At 39.3% G+C, this 20,115-nt stretch overlaps 1 protein-coding gene and 1 long non-coding RNA gene across 7 annotated transcripts in view; one reads left to right on the forward strand and one right to left on the reverse strand.

Moving 5' to 3' along the window:
• PKD1L3 (polycystin 1 like 3, transient receptor potential channel interacting) overlaps window positions 1-20,115 on the forward strand; it is a 73,727-nt gene that overhangs the window by 2,192 nt on the left and 51,420 nt on the right. For 4 of the 6 annotated variants that reach the window (XR_011437381.1, XM_023637242.2, XM_023637240.2 and 1 more), the window contains exons 2-10: window positions 592-714; window positions 6,322-6,438; window positions 10,535-10,581; window positions 12,476-12,724; window positions 14,662-14,793; window positions 16,735-16,920; window positions 18,467-18,594; window positions 18,693-18,819; window positions 19,709-19,837. Coding sequence is in view for 5 of the 6 variants with exons in the window: in XM_023637242.2 (XP_023493010.2) it covers window positions 592-714; window positions 6,322-6,438; window positions 10,535-10,581; window positions 12,476-12,724; window positions 14,662-14,793; window positions 16,735-16,920; window positions 18,467-18,594; window positions 18,693-18,819; window positions 19,709-19,837 (1,238 nt within the window). In the remaining variant the exon portion in view is untranslated. Of the gene's footprint in view, window positions 1-591; window positions 715-6,321; window positions 6,439-10,534; window positions 10,582-12,475; window positions 12,725-14,265; window positions 14,574-14,661; window positions 14,794-16,734; window positions 16,921-18,466; window positions 18,595-18,692; window positions 18,820-19,708; window positions 19,838-20,115 lie in introns of those variants that run through there. The other 2 variants (XM_023637243.2, XM_023637248.2) reach the window with 2 other exon arrangements.
• On the reverse strand, window positions 9,830-13,283 carry LOC111772787 (uncharacterized). The gene is made up of 4 exons (XR_011437385.1): window positions 13,215-13,283; window positions 12,565-12,716; window positions 10,594-10,692; window positions 9,830-9,933 (listed from the first exon to the last, which is right to left on the reverse strand). It is a non-coding gene; the product is annotated as an uncharacterized lncRNA (long non-coding RNA).

Here is a 20,115-nt window from a genome sequence, read left to right on the forward strand (position 1 = left end):
TGGTGTTTATGAAGGAAACTTTCTGCCTTTGTATACAGAACATCAGTCACTTTACTTCATTCCCATCATTCCTCTGGAATATTTCCATCTTGTGCTGCAGCCCCTGGTTTGTCTGTGTAGCAAAGATGATGAGATTTTTCTCAGAGCCTATCAAAAATTAATTTACCTAATATTTCACTAAGTATTAATGCTAGATTCTGAAGTGGAAAACCTCTTATGGTCACTTTTTCCTTGGTAAATCTCTCTTCATCATTCTCGGCTCCAAGTTTCCTAACACAGAAACTAGGAGAGCAATTATTTGCCTGTTGTCTTTATTACATAGATATTTTCAAAATTATGCACCATAGTCTTGTGGTCTTAGAGAAAAATCCAGGGCATTATTATATCATCGTCATCTTCATTGAAGTCTAGGTAAATGAATAATGAGTCTTGTGATAAAGAACACACAATATGAAAAAATAATCTATAATATGTGGGGAAAATCCTAAGTTTTCATCTATTAGAAGCTAGCAACATTTGATTTTCATAGTTACTTTAAAAAAAGATTTGACTTTTGAGTAAGAGGCTCATCTGGGTCTGGTCTCCCTTCAGCAGGTGCCGCAGCCCACCAGAACCCAGAGCCCTCCAGGTGCACCTACGTGTCCAGAAACTCCCATTTGATCTCATCCAAAGTGGATGTATGCTCACGGAGGCATTATTTCATCTGCCAGGCTGGTAGGTGATGAAGTTACATGCTACCAAAGACCCAGCTTTTAGAAACTGATTCTAAATAAGGAGAGCACATGAGAGTAGTCAAGAGTCTATGAGTGACAGACCATAGGACAGACATAGGGATTTTGATTTTCATGATATTGATCAGAGGGAGAAACTGTTCCTTTGCAGTGACTTCCTTACTCATCCCACTCTGGTAGTTGGAAAGAGTTGTGCCTTCATGTTCCCTTCATTTCTTGACTTGGGCGGAATGTGGGAGAACGTGTATTGGTAAGCTCCATTTTCCACATATACACCCCTAAACCATTCAGCCCTTGGGCTTTAGAGGGAGGAATAAGAACCAAAGGAAGAAGAGAGAATATAGTGCAGGAAAATGAGGCGAGGAAGGGGGAGGAGGTTGTTATCAATTAGAGGTTTGCTTCCTCCGAAGTAGGGGATCAGGATTAAGGGGGGGTGTGCAGTTGGGTGTTGGGGTCTTTTTTTTAATTAAGCAATGACTTTCATGGTGGTGACTATATAAAGCATTTATTGTTAGCTCAGTGGATTCTCGGAGACTTACAATGTCTCAGACGGTCTAGCCAAAAATTTTGTTTGACTTTTTAAAAAATCACAAATGCATTCTTATTAAAATATGAAGCATCTAGGGGCTGGCCCCGTGGCCGAGTGGTTAAGTTCGCGCACTCCGCTGCAGGCAGCCCAGTGCTTCGTGAGTTCGAATCCTGGGCGCGGACATGGCACTGTTCATCAAACCACGCTGAGGCAGCGTCCCACATGCCACAACTGGAAGGACCCACAACTAAGAATATACAGCTGTGTACTGGGGGGCTTTGGGGAGAAAACGGAAAAAAATAAAATCTTTAAAAAAAAAGTATGAAGCATCTATATGTGCTTCATAAAACAGAATACCTTATGATATTTCTCTATTACAAGAAAAAAAAAAAAAAAGATTACCTTCCTCAAATACTGGGTATTGAAAGGAACCAGTATTTCAAGGTAATGGCTTTCTAGCTTCAAAACTCTCAGTCTTCACCGTTTCCAGCTCTTTGTGATCTGTTGGTCCTCTCTCGCCTCGTAGCGGGCTGTTGTTGATGAGGCCAAGGTTGTGAGCCTAAACTCTGCACAGCCAAGTGGTCCTGTGTTTCGTTCTCACAAACTGTGTATGTAACACTGGCCAGCCATCTTACAATTGTGAACTGTTTTTCATCATAACGAGAAGTTATTTAGCCCAACCCATATCCAGGACTGGAAAAGCAATCCATTGTACAGTTTAAATGATGATGATTACCTATCCATTTTAACTCCTCAGGACTTGAGTTTTTAGACATTCTCAACTACTCTTGGTTTTGGAGTGAAAATTCGTTTCCTGATATTATCATTCATGTACAGTCATGGGCCGCATAACAATGTTTCGGTCAATGACAGACCACGTCTACCATGGTGGTCCCTTAAGATTAGTGCTGTATAGCCTAGGTGTGTGGTAGGCTATACCATCTAGGTTTGTGCAAGTACACTCTATGATGTTCACACAACAATGAAATCACCTCACAATGCATTTCTCAGAATGTATCCCAGTCATTAAGCAACACATGACTGTACTTGCAAGAGATTACTGCTATGGAATATAAAATGTTTGTGCAGCAGATAATCTAGACAAAAAGAATTCTATTCAATTAATCTAACCCAATTTTGCAAATTCTGAGCCTGTATGTCCATAATGAGAGGAAGTATGTTACTGCAGGTAGAACCTGGGCTCATAGTCAGACTTCCTGAGTTCATATCTTGATTCCATGACTTTCCAGTGGTGGCACCTGGGCAAGAAACTTACCCTCTATGCAGCCCAGTTTCCCTCAAAGGATCATTATGAGGATTAAGTAAGATGATATAGGTAAAGTATTAGAACACAGCCTGGCATACGATCGTAATTGTTACTGTTAACATTATATTATTGTGCAATTTCTATTTTTTGTCCTAAGTTTATTTTCTGCTTCTAGATAGCTTCACATTCATGTCAAAGGTGAAAATACTTTTGGAGATCCGATATTGCTAGCTACCTTTAAAACTAAAGTGCTGGCACAATGTAATTGCTTAGAAGTATTCAGAAATAACTTTTGTTGTCATAGTGTTTACAAATTTTATTATCAACTTAAGAAATATCTCTTCCAAAATAACATGTTGATGGGAAAAGTATTTGTAAATTTTTTCCTTAGGATTCAAAAGAGGCGTCTATTGCCTCATATTATCGTACAGTATTACTGAGGGTGCAGATTAACTTTATCATACTGGAATAAACTCATGATTTTCCTTCATGTATCATTAAAAAATAAACAAAAACACGTAAAGATTAAGCTCACATATAAAAGTATTCCTTTCTAAGAGAGTTTTATTTTCAGAGCATTGGAATAAGAAGTAACAGTTTGTGTTCAAAGTGCTGTTGTAATAGTGTTGACGTTCAGCTTGTGTGTACCAAGACAGCCATACTGCTTGTGAAAGCCTGGAAATACTTCCATGCCATTGGTAAAGTAAAATGATATTATAGATGCATTACTTCAAACTAACTATCATAGGACAACACAACCACTGAGAAATGGAGTTCTGTCCTGGCAACACCTGAAAAATATCTGGAACGTTATCTGCCGTTTGGGCTGAGGTCACATCCTTTGAAACACTCTTGTGCTTTAACAGAATCGTCACTTTGTCATTATCCTTGAGTTATATACAGTTACAATTGGTCATCCATAGAAAGAAAAATAAACCTTGACCTAATGCTCCAGCTTATAAGAAATTAACTCAAAATAGACCATGGACTTAAATGTAAACTTTAAACCTGCAGAAAAGGAGGGGGGAGAAAACACGAGAAGATCTTTAGGACTCAGGACTAGGCAGAGTTTTTAGTCTTGACATCAAAAGCACGATCTCTGAAAGGGAAAATTGATACGTTAGACTTCATCAAAATTTTAAAAGGTTTTGCTCTGAGAAGGACCCTATTAAGAAGGTGAAAGATAAACCACAGACTGGGAGAAAATATTTGCAAACCACACATCAGACAGAGGACTTGTTTCCGGACTATATAAAGAAATTTCAAAATTCAACGGTGAAAAACAGACAACACAATTTGAAAATGAGCAAAAGACATGAAGAGGCAGGTCACTGAAGAAGATATACAGAGGGCAAATGAGCCCATGCAAAGATGTTCAACAGCTTTAGCCATTAGGGAAATGCAAATGAAAACCACAATGAGGGCCATGCTCGTGGCCCACTGATTAAGTTCGCATGCTCCACTTTCGTGGCGGGTGGTTCACCAGTTCAGATCCTGGGTGCGGACCTACACACCACTCTTCAAGCCACACTGTGGCAGCACGCCACATAGAAGAACTAGAATGACTTCCAACTAGGATATGCAGCTATGTTCTGGCACTTTGGGGAGAAAAGAGAAAAAAAAAGAGGAAGGTTGGCAACAGATGTTAGCTCAGGGTCAGTCTTCTTCATCAAGAAAAAAAAAGAAAACCACAATGAGATATCACCACACACCTATAAGAATGGCTTAAAAAAAAAAAAGAGTAGTGACAACACCAAATTCTTGTGAGGATGCAGAGAAACTGGATCATTCCTACATTGTTGGGGTGAATACAAAATGGCACAGCCACTCTGGAGAGCTGTTTGGCAGTTTCTTAAAATCCTAGATATACAACCCAGCAACTGTACTCCTGGGCATTTATTGCAAAGAAATGAAAACCTGTGTTTTCACAAAAACGTGTACATGAATGCTTATAGCAGCCTTTTAATCTCTATGTACTGCAATGGGGTTATCTCTATATTTTTTTAGTGGAAAAAAAAAGCAAGCTGCAGAACAACGTATATAGTATGCTACACTAATCTAAGAAAGGGGGTAATAGGAACATATATGCATATATATGTATATATATATAAACATAATAGAAAAACAAACAAAAACTAATGAAAATAATTACCTGTGGGGGAAGAATAGAGGAGAAAGGACAAAGATGGAATTTAGTCCTCTCTGAATGTACCTTGTTTTATAATTTTGACATTGGAACTCTATAAATGTTTTACATAGTTAGAAAACGAACTTAAATTAAAAAACACCCCTAAAAATAAGGAAAAAGAGATAGCAGGAGAGGAATTCGATCTAGCAAGTTTAGACAACTTTTTAAAGGAATTCTGCTCAAGAGTAGGAATGAGCTGGAGCAATAGTTCATGAGGGAACGTAAACTGGTGGATTTTTTTTCTTAAGATGGGAAAAAGTCTGCTGGAGGGATGTTCTGGATCCGAGCTGGTGCCGGATTACAGGGACTCACTTTGGGTAGGAGCACGGAGAGCTGGAAGTAACGGGAGAGAAGGTGGTGTCCGTGGGTACAGATATTGGTAGGTGGCGGCTGTGGTGGGAGGAGTCTGTGAAAGAACTCTTTTAATTGCTTCCGTTTTCTCCCTGAGATGGAAAGCAAGGTTATCACCTGACGTGAGAATGCGGATCAGGGAGACTCCTAGTTGTCGGAGGAAGGGGGAGAGTCTTGTAAGAGAGCTGAAGTGTGAACAGACGAGGGGATGCAGCCTGATTGCCAGGCGGCGAGAAGGCAGGCCACTCGAGGCTGCTAATCCTGAATCTAACCTGAGATGTGGTCAGTGAGGTTGCATGATTTTCTCTAGCCATGTCCACCAGCACGTGTGAGAAACAACAACGTACACAAGGAGGCATGTTCAAGAATGTTACTGACCGCCTTCTGAACTCTTTTATCCCTACCAATAAAAATTATAGAATACCAAGGAGAGTATTATGCTTAGAATGTAATTTCCTTATTTTTTTAAAGATTGGCACCTGAGCTAACATCTGTTGCCAATCTTCTTTTTTTTTTTCTTCTTCCCAAAGCCCCCCAGTACATAGTTGTGTATTCTAGTTGTAGGTCCTTTTGGGTCTGCTATGTGGGACACGAGCTCAGTGTAGCTTTTTTTTTTTTTTTTTTTGAGGAAGATTACCCCTGAGCTAGCATCTGCCACCAATCCTCCTCTTTTTGCTGAGGAAGACTGGCCCTGAGCTAACATCTGCTTCCTCTATTTTATGTGGGACGCCTGCCACAGCATGGCTTGACAAGTGGTGCCATGTCCACACCCAGGATCTGAACCAGTGAACCCCCGACTGCTGAAGCGGAGTGAGTGAACTTAACTGCTGCACTGCCTGGCATCCCCTCAGCATGGTTTGATGAATGGTGCTAGGTCCGTGCCCAGGATCTGAACTGGGGAAACCCTGGGCCACCAAAGCAGAGCACAGGAGCTTAACCACTTGGCCACAGGGTCGACTCCTAGAATGCACTTTCTTAAAATGAACTTAATTCTTTGTCTTCTCAGTGTTGACCCCATCAGTGGACCTAATTTTGAGATGTTGGAGAGTATAAGGTGACATGACTGTGCTCAGAGCAAAAGAGCTACTTCAGGATTCCTACGTTATTGTTCTAAATTTAAAAAAAAAAAAAAACTGGATAGTAATCTTTAGTTTGTGGTTTCTTGATGATCACATATGCACTTGTGATGATTATTTTATAGACTTAATCTAGAGCTATCTCCTGTAAATTAACTTTTGCATTCGCCTCCAAATAGATGACTTTTCAGACCAAGATGCCAGTTATGAAAGAAACGGAAATAATTCTCATCTACCTTGGAGACCCAAAAAGACAACAGAAGAAGTGGCAATAATGAGAGACAAAATGACCTCAGGTACTGTGTGGCGGAATCAATTCCCACCTTAAAGGGTGCACAGACTGAATTAATGCTGAAATGTGTCATCATAACACTCACCCAATAAATATTCCTTGCCTTCTATTTTGTCTGACCTTAATATTTCAGTCTTTGCTTTCAGTTTATATATACTTATTTTCTTGATATGTCTTTGGCCATCTTCTTTTCACGTATGCCCAAATAAAAGACAAGGTTTTCTTCCCAAGAAAAAGAGAGACTTCTTAAAGAAGACTCTGGAGCTTCTTTTTAAAAAAAAGTCTTCTTAAAAAGTCCTTGCAAAGTCTTTCAGATTGTGGCTTTCTCTCTCATTTTTTTTTAATTTGAAAAATAAATACTATTTGGGGAAGATGCATTAGCCTGAAATGACCTCAATCAATATAATTGATGGATGACTACTATAGAGATCATCTGACAGAATGAGTGAAAAAAGAGACAAATTTAAAGTGGATCTAGTGATTATTGTTAGTGGTGTGACCTCACAACTTCAAGTTTTAGATGTCCTTGTCAACAAGCCTTTAAGTATCCCTTAAAAGAGCAATTTAGAAAGTGGTGGTTGTAGAGACATGAATATATATCTAAAGAACAAATGTAAAAATCAGCTTTTCTGGCTGCTTTGTAAATGGTACTTTTAAGTTGGAGAAAAAGTGTTTAGTGGTTGTGTTCGATGGAATAAAAGATGACATATTCTGGAAAACTGTTAAAAAACTCCAAAAATTGTTCTGACTAAAATGAAAGCAATAGTGTTGAAGACACTGTGAAAAGCTTGAATAAAGCCATATCATGAAACGTGAGTTTCATGAGAGCAATGCTTCTAAATTAATATACTACTTTATATAACGTGATTTTAAATATGCCTTTCTACAACTAAATTACTAAATTAAATAAGTGGACGTTTGACTGTTTCACCTATATTCTTCAAGTTTATATAGTTATTTGCCCCAAAATAACTTTTTAAAAACCTCATTGAGAAAAGAGGAGATCGCCTTATTTGGGGGTTGCCTTACATTTATGTATGTATGGTCCTTTAAAAATTTCGTGACACTTTGTTGTAAGTGTGTCCCTATTAAATTTCACATAATTAGATCTAATTATTTTACCCACTCTGAGAATTTTCTTATAGTGGAGTTTATCACATTTAATTTTAATAACATATCATTTCTTGCCTTGTTCTATGCTTTCTGGTTCCTTGCTACTTTCTTCTGTCTTTTGTTGAAATTTTGCTCTTCAATATTCTTTTAATTGTTTACCTTCAAGAAGTTGTTGTTTTTAAAAACACATTCTTACACCTACGTTTTTCTAATTGTCTGGCTCAGGAATGAAACAGTCTCTTTTGAAACCCGTGTATAGGAGTATGCAGCATGTGAGCTTTCCCTTCCTCACCATCACTCCCTCGGTTTTGTTAGTATATTCTGTGGGGGTTTTTTCTGATTATTGTTATATTAAATTATTTTTTATATTATACAACTTCTCTTAAGAAGACTTAAAAAACTTTTATCAAAGCCACATTTCCAACAACTTAGAACTTATATCTATTTTAACTGGTTTCATATTTATCACCAGTCATTTTGTACCCTAACTTTACGTTTCTTGAGTTCTTAATTTTGTCTCATCTCTATTCCAATCATTTTTTCAAGAAAGATATATTGTTGGAAATATTTTAGGAACTGGTGAATAGTCAAGAGGTCTTTCTTGTCCCTTCCCAATAAGCCATATTCTAGCAGGGTGTACAAGTTAAAACAAAAGCCAAAATGGTAGTTTAAACTAAACAACAGTTCATTTCTCTTTCACATAACAGTCTCAGCAAGCAGTCCAGGGCTGACAGGACAGCTCCCCACTTTACCGGCCCAAGCCATCATCAACTTGGAACTTCCATCTCATGGGTCTATGAAAGCTCCCCCAACACCCAGTTCAAATTCCAGCAAGCGGGATAGGGAGAAGGGAAAATGAGGGGCCTGATCCTTTTTTTTAAGAGCATAGATGAAATCGCACCGTTTACTTCTTCTCAGATCCCATTGGCCAGGACCTGGTCACGTGGCCACACCGTGGCATGCAAGGAAGGCTGGGAAATGTAGTCCTTAGCTGGGTGACTAGGTTCCCATAGAAGAAAAGGAGGGTGTAGTGGGGAATAACCAACAGTCTGAAATGAAAGGGATTTAGTTCCTTCATCACAGTCTTCCCCTCAAAACCCTGTAGACATCATTCTCTAGTCTTTTGGCATTTAATGCTACAGTGGAAAAGACTAAGGTTAGCCTTTTTTTTTTTAATAGTAGCTTTTTCCCCCCATCAGATTGCTTGTAGAATTTTTTAATCCTTGTAATACAGAAATTTTCTTAGCATGTATCTAGGTTACTTTTTACTGATTTTTCCTTGAATGTGATGTTGTACATGCACATCTTTCTTGACACAGGCAAGTTTTATTCTATTCTACCTATTTATCAGCTCTATTTCATTTGTTCTGGTTTTGTCCTTGAGAAATACCAGTTATCTATGGGCTGTATTGTAGGTTTATGTCCTCCATATCTTTCCTGTCATTCTTTTAAATGAAAAGAATGGTCTTGTATTTATCACTCCTGTTGCATTCTAGGAGAACTCCTCACATTTATCCTCCATATCATTTATTTGATTTCCTCCAATCATTGATTTGATTTTTCCACATCAGTTCTATTCTGTATTACCTCCATTGTGGATTTTAATTTTTCTGTAGCATTTTAGTTTCCTTGAAATCCTCTAATATCATTTATTTCTCTTTTAATCGAGCTCATTCTTGTGCATTTTAGCTTCAGTTGGTTTATCTTTAAGATTTTCTGTTCCTATTAAGGATGTTAAATAGCTTTCTGAAATATTTTTCTGGATTTTTCTGCTGATAATTTTCAGAGGTGTACTTTCTTCTGAGTCCTCTGGATTCAGTTCCCAGGTTCTAGAGTGCTATTCATAGGCTCCCTCTTGTTGTTTTTTCCTTACCTTTTAAGGCAAGGTCTGTCCAAATGTTTTTCAGTAGACCAAGAAATTGGATCACCCTTAGTTTAGTAGACTATTGGCTTTTCTAGTGGTCATAGCCCCTTTTCAGAGCTACAGTTGAAGTGCAGGTTCAGTTTCCTGTTCCCAGCAAGCTGTTGACCTAATGACCCTACTCTGAGATGACTTTTTTCCGCAACTCTACAGACATGGCTTTAATTTTCAGGTCATTAAATATTATTATACCCATTCTACAGATGAGACGACTAAGAAGTTAAGTCTCTTTCTCAAGGCTTCATAGTGACTGTACAAAGTGGTAACCTTCAGTAACCTCTGAAGCCCAGGCCTTTTGACTCAAGATCCCCTTTTTTTTCTACCCTCCATCCTGTTTGCCCAGATAGAAAGACATAGCGTCTGATCAGAAGGACATCTCAGAACTCTGTCCTCTCCCAGCAGTAGTAGCTGCAATGATTTTGCTGCTAAATATACTTACCAGTTCAGTGAACAACAGAGGGGACACTGCAAGAAAAGATAGAGAGGGCAAAGTAAGCTTGCTATAGCCAGGTAAATTTTAATGGGTCTGGAGTTTATGCCTTGAAAGAAGTCAACCTAAGTTAATAGCAACTAGGCACGTTAACACACTGATGTTGCCTTCAGATTATGGTTTTCTTACTAGAAAATGTGGAAAGAGAATGAAAGCAATAATGGTGATCTGGTCGAATGTTGTAAATGATCACTTTCCAAAAGTCTATCAGAAGTGTGCTCCAATTTATTAATAAAGAGCTCCTCCTTTTGGCAAAATTATGAAGCATATATTTCTGTTTATATGTCTGCCACTTTATGATTGATTTGATTTAATATTTCTTTTTATACAGAGGGTCTTTGAAGAGTAAGCAAATGGATCAGACATTAGTGATTTGTAATGCTTCAACCCCAGAATTCTAGCTTGTCTACAGATTTATCAACAGTGGGAAATGATCACTTTGATTTCCTATGTAAAACAATTTGCATTCTTTTTAGCAAGACATCCTCAATAAGACATCCTCAAATAAAATAGAAAGAAATATTTCTATCCTAGGCTTTGATTTGAACTTAATCTGATTTCTTTTTTCTATGGTAGCCACTCATCATTCAACCACATGTCACCAACCTGCTCATCCTAATCATGTAAGTACTTACCTTCACAATACACATCTTGGAATATTATTCTTTTTGTCCTTCCTGGTGGGTCCTGCCAGGACTCTCCTCTGTGTCACAGAGTGCTCTGGATATAGTTTTCTAATAAGGAAAGGAAAGTACTTAAGTGCAGGAAAGAATCAGGTTTAATGGGTGCTTTATTAAAGAAAATTTTAAAGCCTGTCTTTGGTTTTCATGTTAGTATAATTATCATTTGTTGGTTGGTTGGTTGCTTATTCCCTGTTTCAATCCAAAAAGGACTTGTGGTATCTTACAAAAATATATGCAATGCAGTAAAATTTATTTTTAAAAAAAAAGGGAAAAGAAAGAAATGAGTGAAAAGAAAATAAAGGTAGAAACTCTGCTTAATCTATAAAATTTTACCTTCAAGAAATTTCTCAGCCTTCTTGCCTTTGTGTCCTACATAGAAACCTTTCAGTGGATGTCTAAATAGAGATTTGCATTTATTTGATCCACTGCAAAAAATAAGTGTTTCCAGCAGTATAAAAGAGAACAGCGATGAAGTGAAAATGTGTACACTCAGCGCTCTGTATCCGCGGGTTCTGCGTCCCCAGATTCAACCAACTGTGATGGAAAGGCCTGCGATGGTTGCATCTGTACTGAACATGCAGACTTTTTACTTGTCATTTTCCCCTAAACAATACAGTATAACAGCTTTTTACATAGCATTTATGCTGTATTAGGTATTATAAGTAATCTAGAGATGAGTTAAAGTATACGGGAGGATGCACATAGGTTATATGCAAATACTACACCATTTTATATAAGAGACTTGAGCACCCCCAGATTTTGGTATCCGCAGGGGTCCTGGAACCAATCCCCTGAGGATACAGAGGGATGGCTGTATTTTTTAAGTGACGTTGTGCAAAATACCCACCAACATTGCTTAAAAGATTACCAGAAAGAAAGAAAGCAAAGGTGGTTGGCTGTAGGAATTCTCAGAGGCTTCATATGCCCCAAACCTACCCACTTCTCATCATCTTCACCATTATCCCACCCCAGGCCAAGCCACCATCATCTCCCATCTAAACTTTTCATCTGCCTCCTCCTGAGCTCCCTGCTTCCCCTCTTGGCCCTTTTCTGTCAGTTCTCAACACAGCAGTCAGAAGGATCCTTCACAACACAAGTCAGATCATGCTACTGCTCCTCAAAGCCCCCAGTGTCTTCCCATGTCATTCAGAGTAAAATCATACTCTTCCCAATTGCATGACATATAACATGCTCTCCCCACACCCATCTCTCATTCCCACCCCACCCCCAGGATCTTTTTGATCTCCCCAGTGCCACCTTTTGGTCACCCAGCCGCTTTGTTCTTCCTGAAACAAGCCCAGCAGGCTGTGGCCTCAGGGCCTTTGCACTTCTCAAATGCCCTCCTCCAATATATTGGCAGAGCCTTCTCTCTCCCTTCATTCAACTCTCAGCAAAAATGCCCTCTCCTGACATCTGAGCACCTTTCTCTTCAATATGCTTACCCTTATTTTATCTTCATGGCATTTATTCAGTATATGATCTAATTTGTCTCTCTGTCTCCACCACTAAAATGGAGGCTCCATGAGGCAAGAACTTGGCTCATTTTCTTCATGGCTGTATCCCCAGTTCCCCAGAACATTGCCCAGCACATGGTAGAAGCTTAATTATCATCTGTTGAATGGTTGACAGTGAATAACTAATGTACTTGTGAATCCTCAAGAGGGTGATATATTATACCGCTTTCTCAAAATGGTTTGAGATCTTTTTGAGAGAAATGCCTCCTAATGTCTCACAGGACATGGGAGTCCAGAGCAATTTTGGAAACACTGTCCAAATTATTCATTATTTGGTAAAATCAGATTCAGCCTTTTCCTCTGCATATTTTATCTGTTAGTCCAAGCTCTTGTGCCATCCCATCAGCTCGTTTCCTTCAAGACTCCCCGAAGTCACACAGCAGGGAACATCAGTCACGTCTGTACCTACCAGCCAGCCTGGCCCTGGGAAACCGGAGCTCGCCAGGCCTGCATCTGGAACGCACGCTGAAGACGCTCTGGTAGAAATAACTTCAAGCCCCACAGAGCGCTCGCCGGCAGATGTCGTCACCTCTCGTCAACAAGCATCATTTCAGAAAGCATCTGAGCAGGTAAACACGGAAAATTGAAGTCACAACAGGGTACCTTTGTGACACTGAAAAAGCACTTTGATTCTTTCCTTCTGTTTTGGTGATGTTTGAGAATAGAGATGCTAGGAAGGGGCCACCCTTTACCTCGCAGCAGAAGTGCACCTAAGCAGGCCTGATGGACAAGCATATATTCCAACTAAAAGCAAAACCAGAACAAGCCCATGAAAATATTCCACAGTGGGCTTTATGCCCATTTCCACACTTAATGTCTTATTATTATTTAATGCTATTATATTTAGTGCTTTGGATGGGGAGGAAGCTTTGCTCATCTGCCACACTTTATCAGCAGCAGCAAACCCTTCTAGACAATTCCTCCTACTCACCAACTCAACTCTTTCACCTTTCTTCCATTTTTCCCACAAACATAAATAAAAAGGCAAAGCCACTTTGACAGTGTAGACCAAATAAAATTATCCTGCTCCTCCCCATTTTTTTTTAACACAAGCCCTACCTATGTGCAATCTCGCCTTTCCCTGTGAGAGAGAGTCCTGTTGACTCTGGGTCTGCTTTCAGTGATAATGGAAACTAGATGGTCACTGTAGTCTCAGTCAGCATTTTGTTCTCCTAGGAAAGAAAAACTGACCTACAGAAGCTTGAACAAAGGGTGTTTTGTTTTCCTTGAATGAAGAGAAGTCTAAAGTGTAGAGTATCCAAAAGAGGCTTCAGATAAATTATTGGAAACATTGAGAGAATGTAGTGATGTTGCTGAATACCAGATCAGTATACTAAAGCTAACTGTATTTTTACATATGGGCAACAATCAGTAGGAAATTGGATTTTAAAAAAAGATACTACAGTGAGTACCTAGGAGTACATCTAATCAAAGATATACAGAACCTCTATGGAGACAAGAATAAAGCTTTATTAAGAGACATTAGAAAAAGGCTAAGTGAGTGGTGAGATTTCCTGTGATCCAGCCCACGGTACACATTCTGCTCTAAAAGATCAAACAAGGCACCCTCAGGGACCTTCCTGGCTGCAGCTGGAATGGCTTTAATAAGAGCCTGACTGCCATCGGCAAACATGCAGGTGGATGGCAACTGTGTCTCGCTTACATCTTCATTCCTATGCATTTATACTTCAATCCCAAAGTATAAAACCAAACTTGGGTGGTCCTCAATTCTAAGGTCACTCGACACCTGATCCAACCTCCTACAAACCCTGCGAGTCCGGAATAACCCTATTCAATTGTATGGTCCATGAGGTCGGGATCATAACCGACCTTAACTGCTCAAACCCCTGAGCCTGACAGTAGGCACTGGATAAGGGTTTACTGAATGCATGATTGAATTAAGCAATAAGTGGGCTGTCCTCCAGAAATCAGACCAGGTGGTTGGCATAAACAGATTTTCTCAGGGTGGGGCTTCAGTTCAAAAGAAGTAGCCTCTCCAGGTTTGGACCCACACCCAGTGTTCGGGGGTTTGTTTTCTCAGAGAGGTTTTCTGCCTCCCACCGCCTGCTGTGTGGTATTTCAAGTACTTCCCTCTTGAACGTGAACTCTTGAACGGAATGAACACAGAGGGAAACCTGAGAGGACAAACATACTTCTGAATAGAAAAACTTGCTTCTGTTGTTTTGATTTCAAGATTTCCCTCACTTTTGATCATGGCCGGGAGACTTAAACTTACTCTTATAAATCATATTTCCAGACTCCCTGGTCCTTGGATCAATCATTGGATAACCTTGTTATCCATTTTCTCCACTATATGGAAGAAGTGAAAATAAATTCTGTCCATTTGCGGAAAAGCTTCTGACGGCAATCACTGTTTTAGAGAGCCTGTGATTCATAGAGCTTGTACCCTTATCGAAGGTCAACTCTTGTTAAAACAATGTCTCAAACTACTAAAGTGCAATAATTTTATGTAAATAATTTTGACAAAATTCTTTGTCCCCAATAGGTCATAGATGAGATAGCAGGGAACTTTAGCAAAGCAGTTCACGGTTCACCAGCTCACAGCGCACTACAGAAAGCTTGTGAGGTGATGCGGACACTGAAAGCCTTTATGCCCGGATCTTCTGAGTCAGCTCAGGTAAGCAGAGGCTGATTGGGAGGGAGCAAGCCACGACAAAGGGGGAAGAGAGAAAGCGAGAAGATATAATAAAAAAGAAAATGGATAATCTGGAGATTGTGCCCTGTGCAGAATTTAGCATTATGAAACTATTTTGTGGAGACTCAATTTAAATATCAGCAAGCATATTTGTACCTTTAAAAACCTGAAGATTGTGAAAAAATTCATCAGTAGCGACATTCTCAGATACACTGTGTTTGTTTGCTCTTGTTCAGTTACCACGTTACTGCCTTCCTGATACATTTGTTACACGAGATGGTGGGAGACAAAAATAGATCCACTCCCTGCCGCAGATACAGGATACAACCTTGAAACAGGATCAGAAATCAGTACCCCCGTGATATTGGCGTTTATTGCAACCACACTTGCCAATGTTATGTTCGTTTGTAGTTATTCATTGCCTCTTTCTGTTCCCCACACATAAGTAAATTAAGATGGTGGGATTAGTCAGAATTTTAATTTTCTTTTTTCCGTTTCCTATATTTTCAGATATTCTGCAATAAGCATATAAATGCCTTCTGTATTGGGTTTTTTGAACTTTTTAATTACAGAAATAATACATGCTTGTTATTTAAAAGTCAGAACAAAAGCATTTAAAGTAAAAAGCAAGGGCCTCCACCATCTTCTTCCTGCCTGCTAATTCTGTTTTCTGGATATAATCTCTGTTACTAGTTTATTGTTAGTTTGCTGTGCATAACCTTCCAAACTTTTTCCCCGCTTACACAAGTTTGTTGTTTTGATTTTGTTTTGTTTTGTTTTTAACAAAAGTGGAGTTAAAGTATACAAATTTTTCTGCCCCTTAATTTTTTCACTTGACACTGTGTCATGGGTGTCTTCTCATGTCAGTACACATAAATGAACTCATTATTCTTAATGCTCATTTGGATTTTTTTTATTTGTTTACCCTTGCAAATAGTATAGCCACAAACATCTTTGAGAACTTAGGCAAATATTTCTGTGGGATACAGTGCTGGAAATAGAGTTGATGTGCTTTAAAATTTTCCATAGATGACGAAATTGCCCTCCTAAAAGCCATTGTTTTACATTCCCACAAACCGTTTCCCCACACTCTCATTTTTACCAATTTCAAAGGCAAGAAGGAAAAGCATTTTATTGATTACTAAGGAGTTTGAACATCATTTTGTACACTCGTTGGCCATTTTTATATCTCCTCTGAATTGCTTCTTCATGTCCTTCATCCATTTTCCCCGTTGGGTTGACTGTCTTCTCCTTATTTGTTTGTAAGAGAGCTTAATTTACTGTCGGTGTTAACCTTTTGTTGCATACGTTGCAAATATTTTGTGCCCCCATCTGGTTTTTAACTTTGTTTATTGTATCTTTTATTTGCAGAAGTTTTTTAATAAATGTATCTTTGAAAATAAATAACAGTTCAAAACAAAAATACTTGTACCTACAGTGAATATTCAGTAAATATCTGTCAGTTTGCTTAACCTTCTTTTTTTGACTTGTTTTACTTGAAAACAACCTACAGAAAGGAGGATTGGTGTTTTCTGTTTCATCTAGAATTTCTCCTTGATCTCTATTTTAAGTCTGTCTTGAATGCTTTTGGGGCCCTAGATACAAAGGGATAATCGACTCAGTGTTTCAGTCAGCATTGCTCTTTGCCTTGACATTCCTTTTGTTAGCTTAGCTTTGTTAATTAGATATTTGATCTACTTATCACTCAAAAGGGTTATGTCAGTTTCTTAGAATAACCTGAAATACGAATCCTCCCCATAGGTAATATGTAATAATATATTTTCCTTCCCTGCCAAGTTGTAGTATTGCTTTTTTATAAGAATGTATTTGAAATGTGTAAGGAACGCTGAATTCCTTCAAAGAAGAACACAAATCAAGTTAAAACAATCGTAAACAGTTCGGGGGTGTATGTTCGCTTCCTAGAACTCCCAGGTCAGCGTGATCGATTCCCTGGTTTACCTGAAAGGGCACTTACTGAAGAGTCCGTTTCAGAACAGCAGCAGTCTGGGCTTCCACGTCCCCGTGACCGTCTGCCTCTTCCACTCCCCCAACGATGTAGTGCAGGCTGGTGAAGCAGGGCAGCAAAGATCCAAGCCTGACGTTGAGCAGGTAGGTAAAGTATCCGCCAGTGGCCAACTCTGTTTAGAAACTTTTTAATCTTGACAGATCCAGGTATCACACAGCCTCTCCCTAAATCTCTAAAGAGAATTCAGCCCAGTAAGCACCACTGAAAAGACCACTCTGTCAGGTCTGCTCCGGGGTCTTCCTCTCTATTCCACCAGTGAGCCAAGACTACCTAGTGCTGTAAGCCAGTGCAGAGAACTTAGTAAAGTGCTTGGCACATGGTACACACTCAATCAGTTCAATTTGCTATTCATGTGAAAAGATGTTCAACATCATTGTCGTTAGGGAAATGCAAATCAAACCACAATGAGATAGCACTTCCCATCCAAAAAGACAGACAATAACAAATGTTGACAAGGAGGCAGAGAAATTAGAACCTTCGTGCATTGTTGGCTTGTAAAATGACTCAGCCACTTTGGCAAACAGTTTGACAGTTCCTCAAAATGTTGAAATGGAATTACCCTGTGACCCAGCAATTCCAGTCCTTGGAATATACAAACATATGTCCACACTAGAACTTATGTACTCAGGTCATAGCAGCATTATTCAAATAGCCAAATAGCCAAAAAGTGGAAATAAGTGAAATGTCCATGATCTGAGGAATGGATAAATAAAACATGGTATATCCATATGATAGAATATTATTCGGCAACGAAAGAGAGTGAAGTACTGGTGCAACCTGGATGAACCTTGGAAACGTTATGCTAAATGAAAGAAGCCAGTCACAAAGGACTGTATATTGTGATTCCATTTATATGAAATGTCCAGAAGAAGCAAATCTATGGATACTGAATGTAGATCAGTGGTTTCCTAGGACTAGGGGGATGAGGACAGGAGAATGGACAGTGACCGCTACTGGGTGCTGGGTTTATTTTAGGGGAGGTGAAAATGATCTAAAATTAGATCATGTGATAGTTGCACTGTGAATATACTGAAAAACATGGAATTGTTTACTCTGGGTGGATTGTATGTGTGAATTTCATTTCAATAAAGCTGTTTAAAAGAAAAACCTATCATAAACAAGTCTAGGGCAGCTTATATCATAGGGCAAAGAAATATTTCCTTCGGTGGCCCCCTTAGTTGATATGAAGGATGGTGAGTCTTTAGGCAGATGGCAAGTACTTTCTGTGGGTCCTCTCCAGTGAATGTCACCCTTCATTACATCACTGTCAAAATCCTTGCTCCCTGGGGCCGGCCCCATGGCCGAGTGGTTAAGTTCATGGGCTCCGCTTTAGCAGCCCAGGGTTTGGATCCTGGGTGGGGACATGGCACTGCTCAGTAGGCCACGTTGAGGCGGCATCCCACATGCCACAACTAGAAGGATCTACAACTAAAATATACAACTATGTTCCGGGGGGATATGGGGAGAAAAAAGCAGGAAAAAAAAAAAAGAAGAAGATTAGCAACAGTTGTTAGCTCAGGTGCCAATCTTTGAAAAAAAAAAATCCTTGCTCCCCTTCCAACCCTCTCAAAATCATTATTTCACTAACACAATACACTGAGGTTACGTGTTGTTTCCCTCTAAATGCAGGTAGAAAATGTGCTGAAAACATCCTTGCTGGCCCTTGGTAGGATGCAGGAAGAATTTCTACAGCAGAATAACTTTTCTGAGTCTTCAGTGACTTTGACCTCTTCGATTGCTACTCTGATGCTGAGCAGGTAACAGAGGAGGAAGGAAGGGGGAGAGTTTCGTTTTAGGTTTTTGACCTTTAGAGAACACACAGAAATTTATTCCCATTTAACTTCTTTTTCATTAGCCAAAACATATCAACTTTGCCTCTGAGCTCTTACACGCTGGGTTACCCAGCACCTGTGAGGTTAGGCTTTCCATCAGCTTCAGCCTTGGAGGAGCTCTTGAATGAACACCCAGAAGTTAATGTCCAGGTGAGTGTGAAATTGATTCTGATCAGAATGAAAATGGGATTTGAGAGCTGTAGGCATTTGGGTGAAAGGAATGCACCATGAAATGTAAGCCGACCGGTCAAATGAGATAATGTCGTGTGCCACTAATTCCTCTTACACTGGCAGGAATGGAGTCCTCTTAAAAATGATCCAGTGTAGGGGCTGGCCCCATGGCCGAGTGGTTAAGTTCGTGCACTCCGCTGCAGGCAGCCCAGGGTTTCATTGGTTTGAATCCTGGGCGTGGACATGGCACTGCTCACCAACCCACGCTGAGGCAGCGTCCCACATGCCACAGCTAGAAGGACCCACAATGAAGGATGCACAACTATGTACTGGGGGGGCTTTGGGGAGAAAAGGGAAAAAAATAAAATCTTTATAAAAAAAATGATCCCGTGTAGAAGTTGGGAGCAGTAAACAGACTTCTGGATTTAACTAAGTTTCTCTGTTATGATTTGAATTGATCTCAGCTCTTCACTATTTATACAAAGCTTGGGATTTCTGAATAATTATTGACTTAAAATACCAACCTAGTCATAGCAGTATATTGTTTTTCTTTCAGCAATTACCTATAAACAGAAGTAGAGTTTTTGCCTTACCCTGGAGGGCAGAATACTTACTTCCTAGTAAAATAGAATCCTGCAGGTATAAAAATGTAAAAATTAAGAATTCTGAGGGTTACAAGTAAATGACTCATCTTTACTTAATTCTTTCTCATATGATGTTATAATGAGAAATATTTCATTTGAGATCCTGGCAAAGGGACAATCCCAACATTTACTTTAATTTATGATATCTGATACCTTATTACATATCGGGGTGTTATTTATAAATATTTCAGCAATTTATGAGACTGGAGTTTTCTTGTCTCTAGGTAACAGGACTAGCTTTCAATCCCTTCAAGGATTTTGATGACAAGAACATTGTTGGAAGCGTCGGAAGTGTGTTACTAAGCTCTAATCATAAATTGCTCCAAGTCCGTGATTTAGTGGAAGATATTGAGGTATGGCTTGACTATTAGGGAATAAATAGAAGAGAATAGGAGTTCCTGGAGAAAAGGCTGGAAGGATACAATGCCTTGAAGGATATCATTTTAGATTTATTACCGTGCCTTGTTTTGTTATTCACATCTTTACTTAGGAACTTTCACAAAGAGATCTGCCTTAGCCTTAGGAGAAGGTGTTGTAGGTCTTAGACTATATACTCTTCCTTAACCCCTTGCACTGCGTTACCTACTAACATTCAAAGAGGGAGACCTAGGAAGTTTCGTTCCATTATTAT

This window comes from Equus caballus, chromosome 3 (assembly GCF_041296265.1).
Source record: "Equus caballus isolate H_3958 breed thoroughbred chromosome 3, TB-T2T, whole genome shotgun sequence".
NCBI lineage: Eukaryota > Metazoa > Chordata > Mammalia > Perissodactyla > Equidae > Equus > Equus caballus.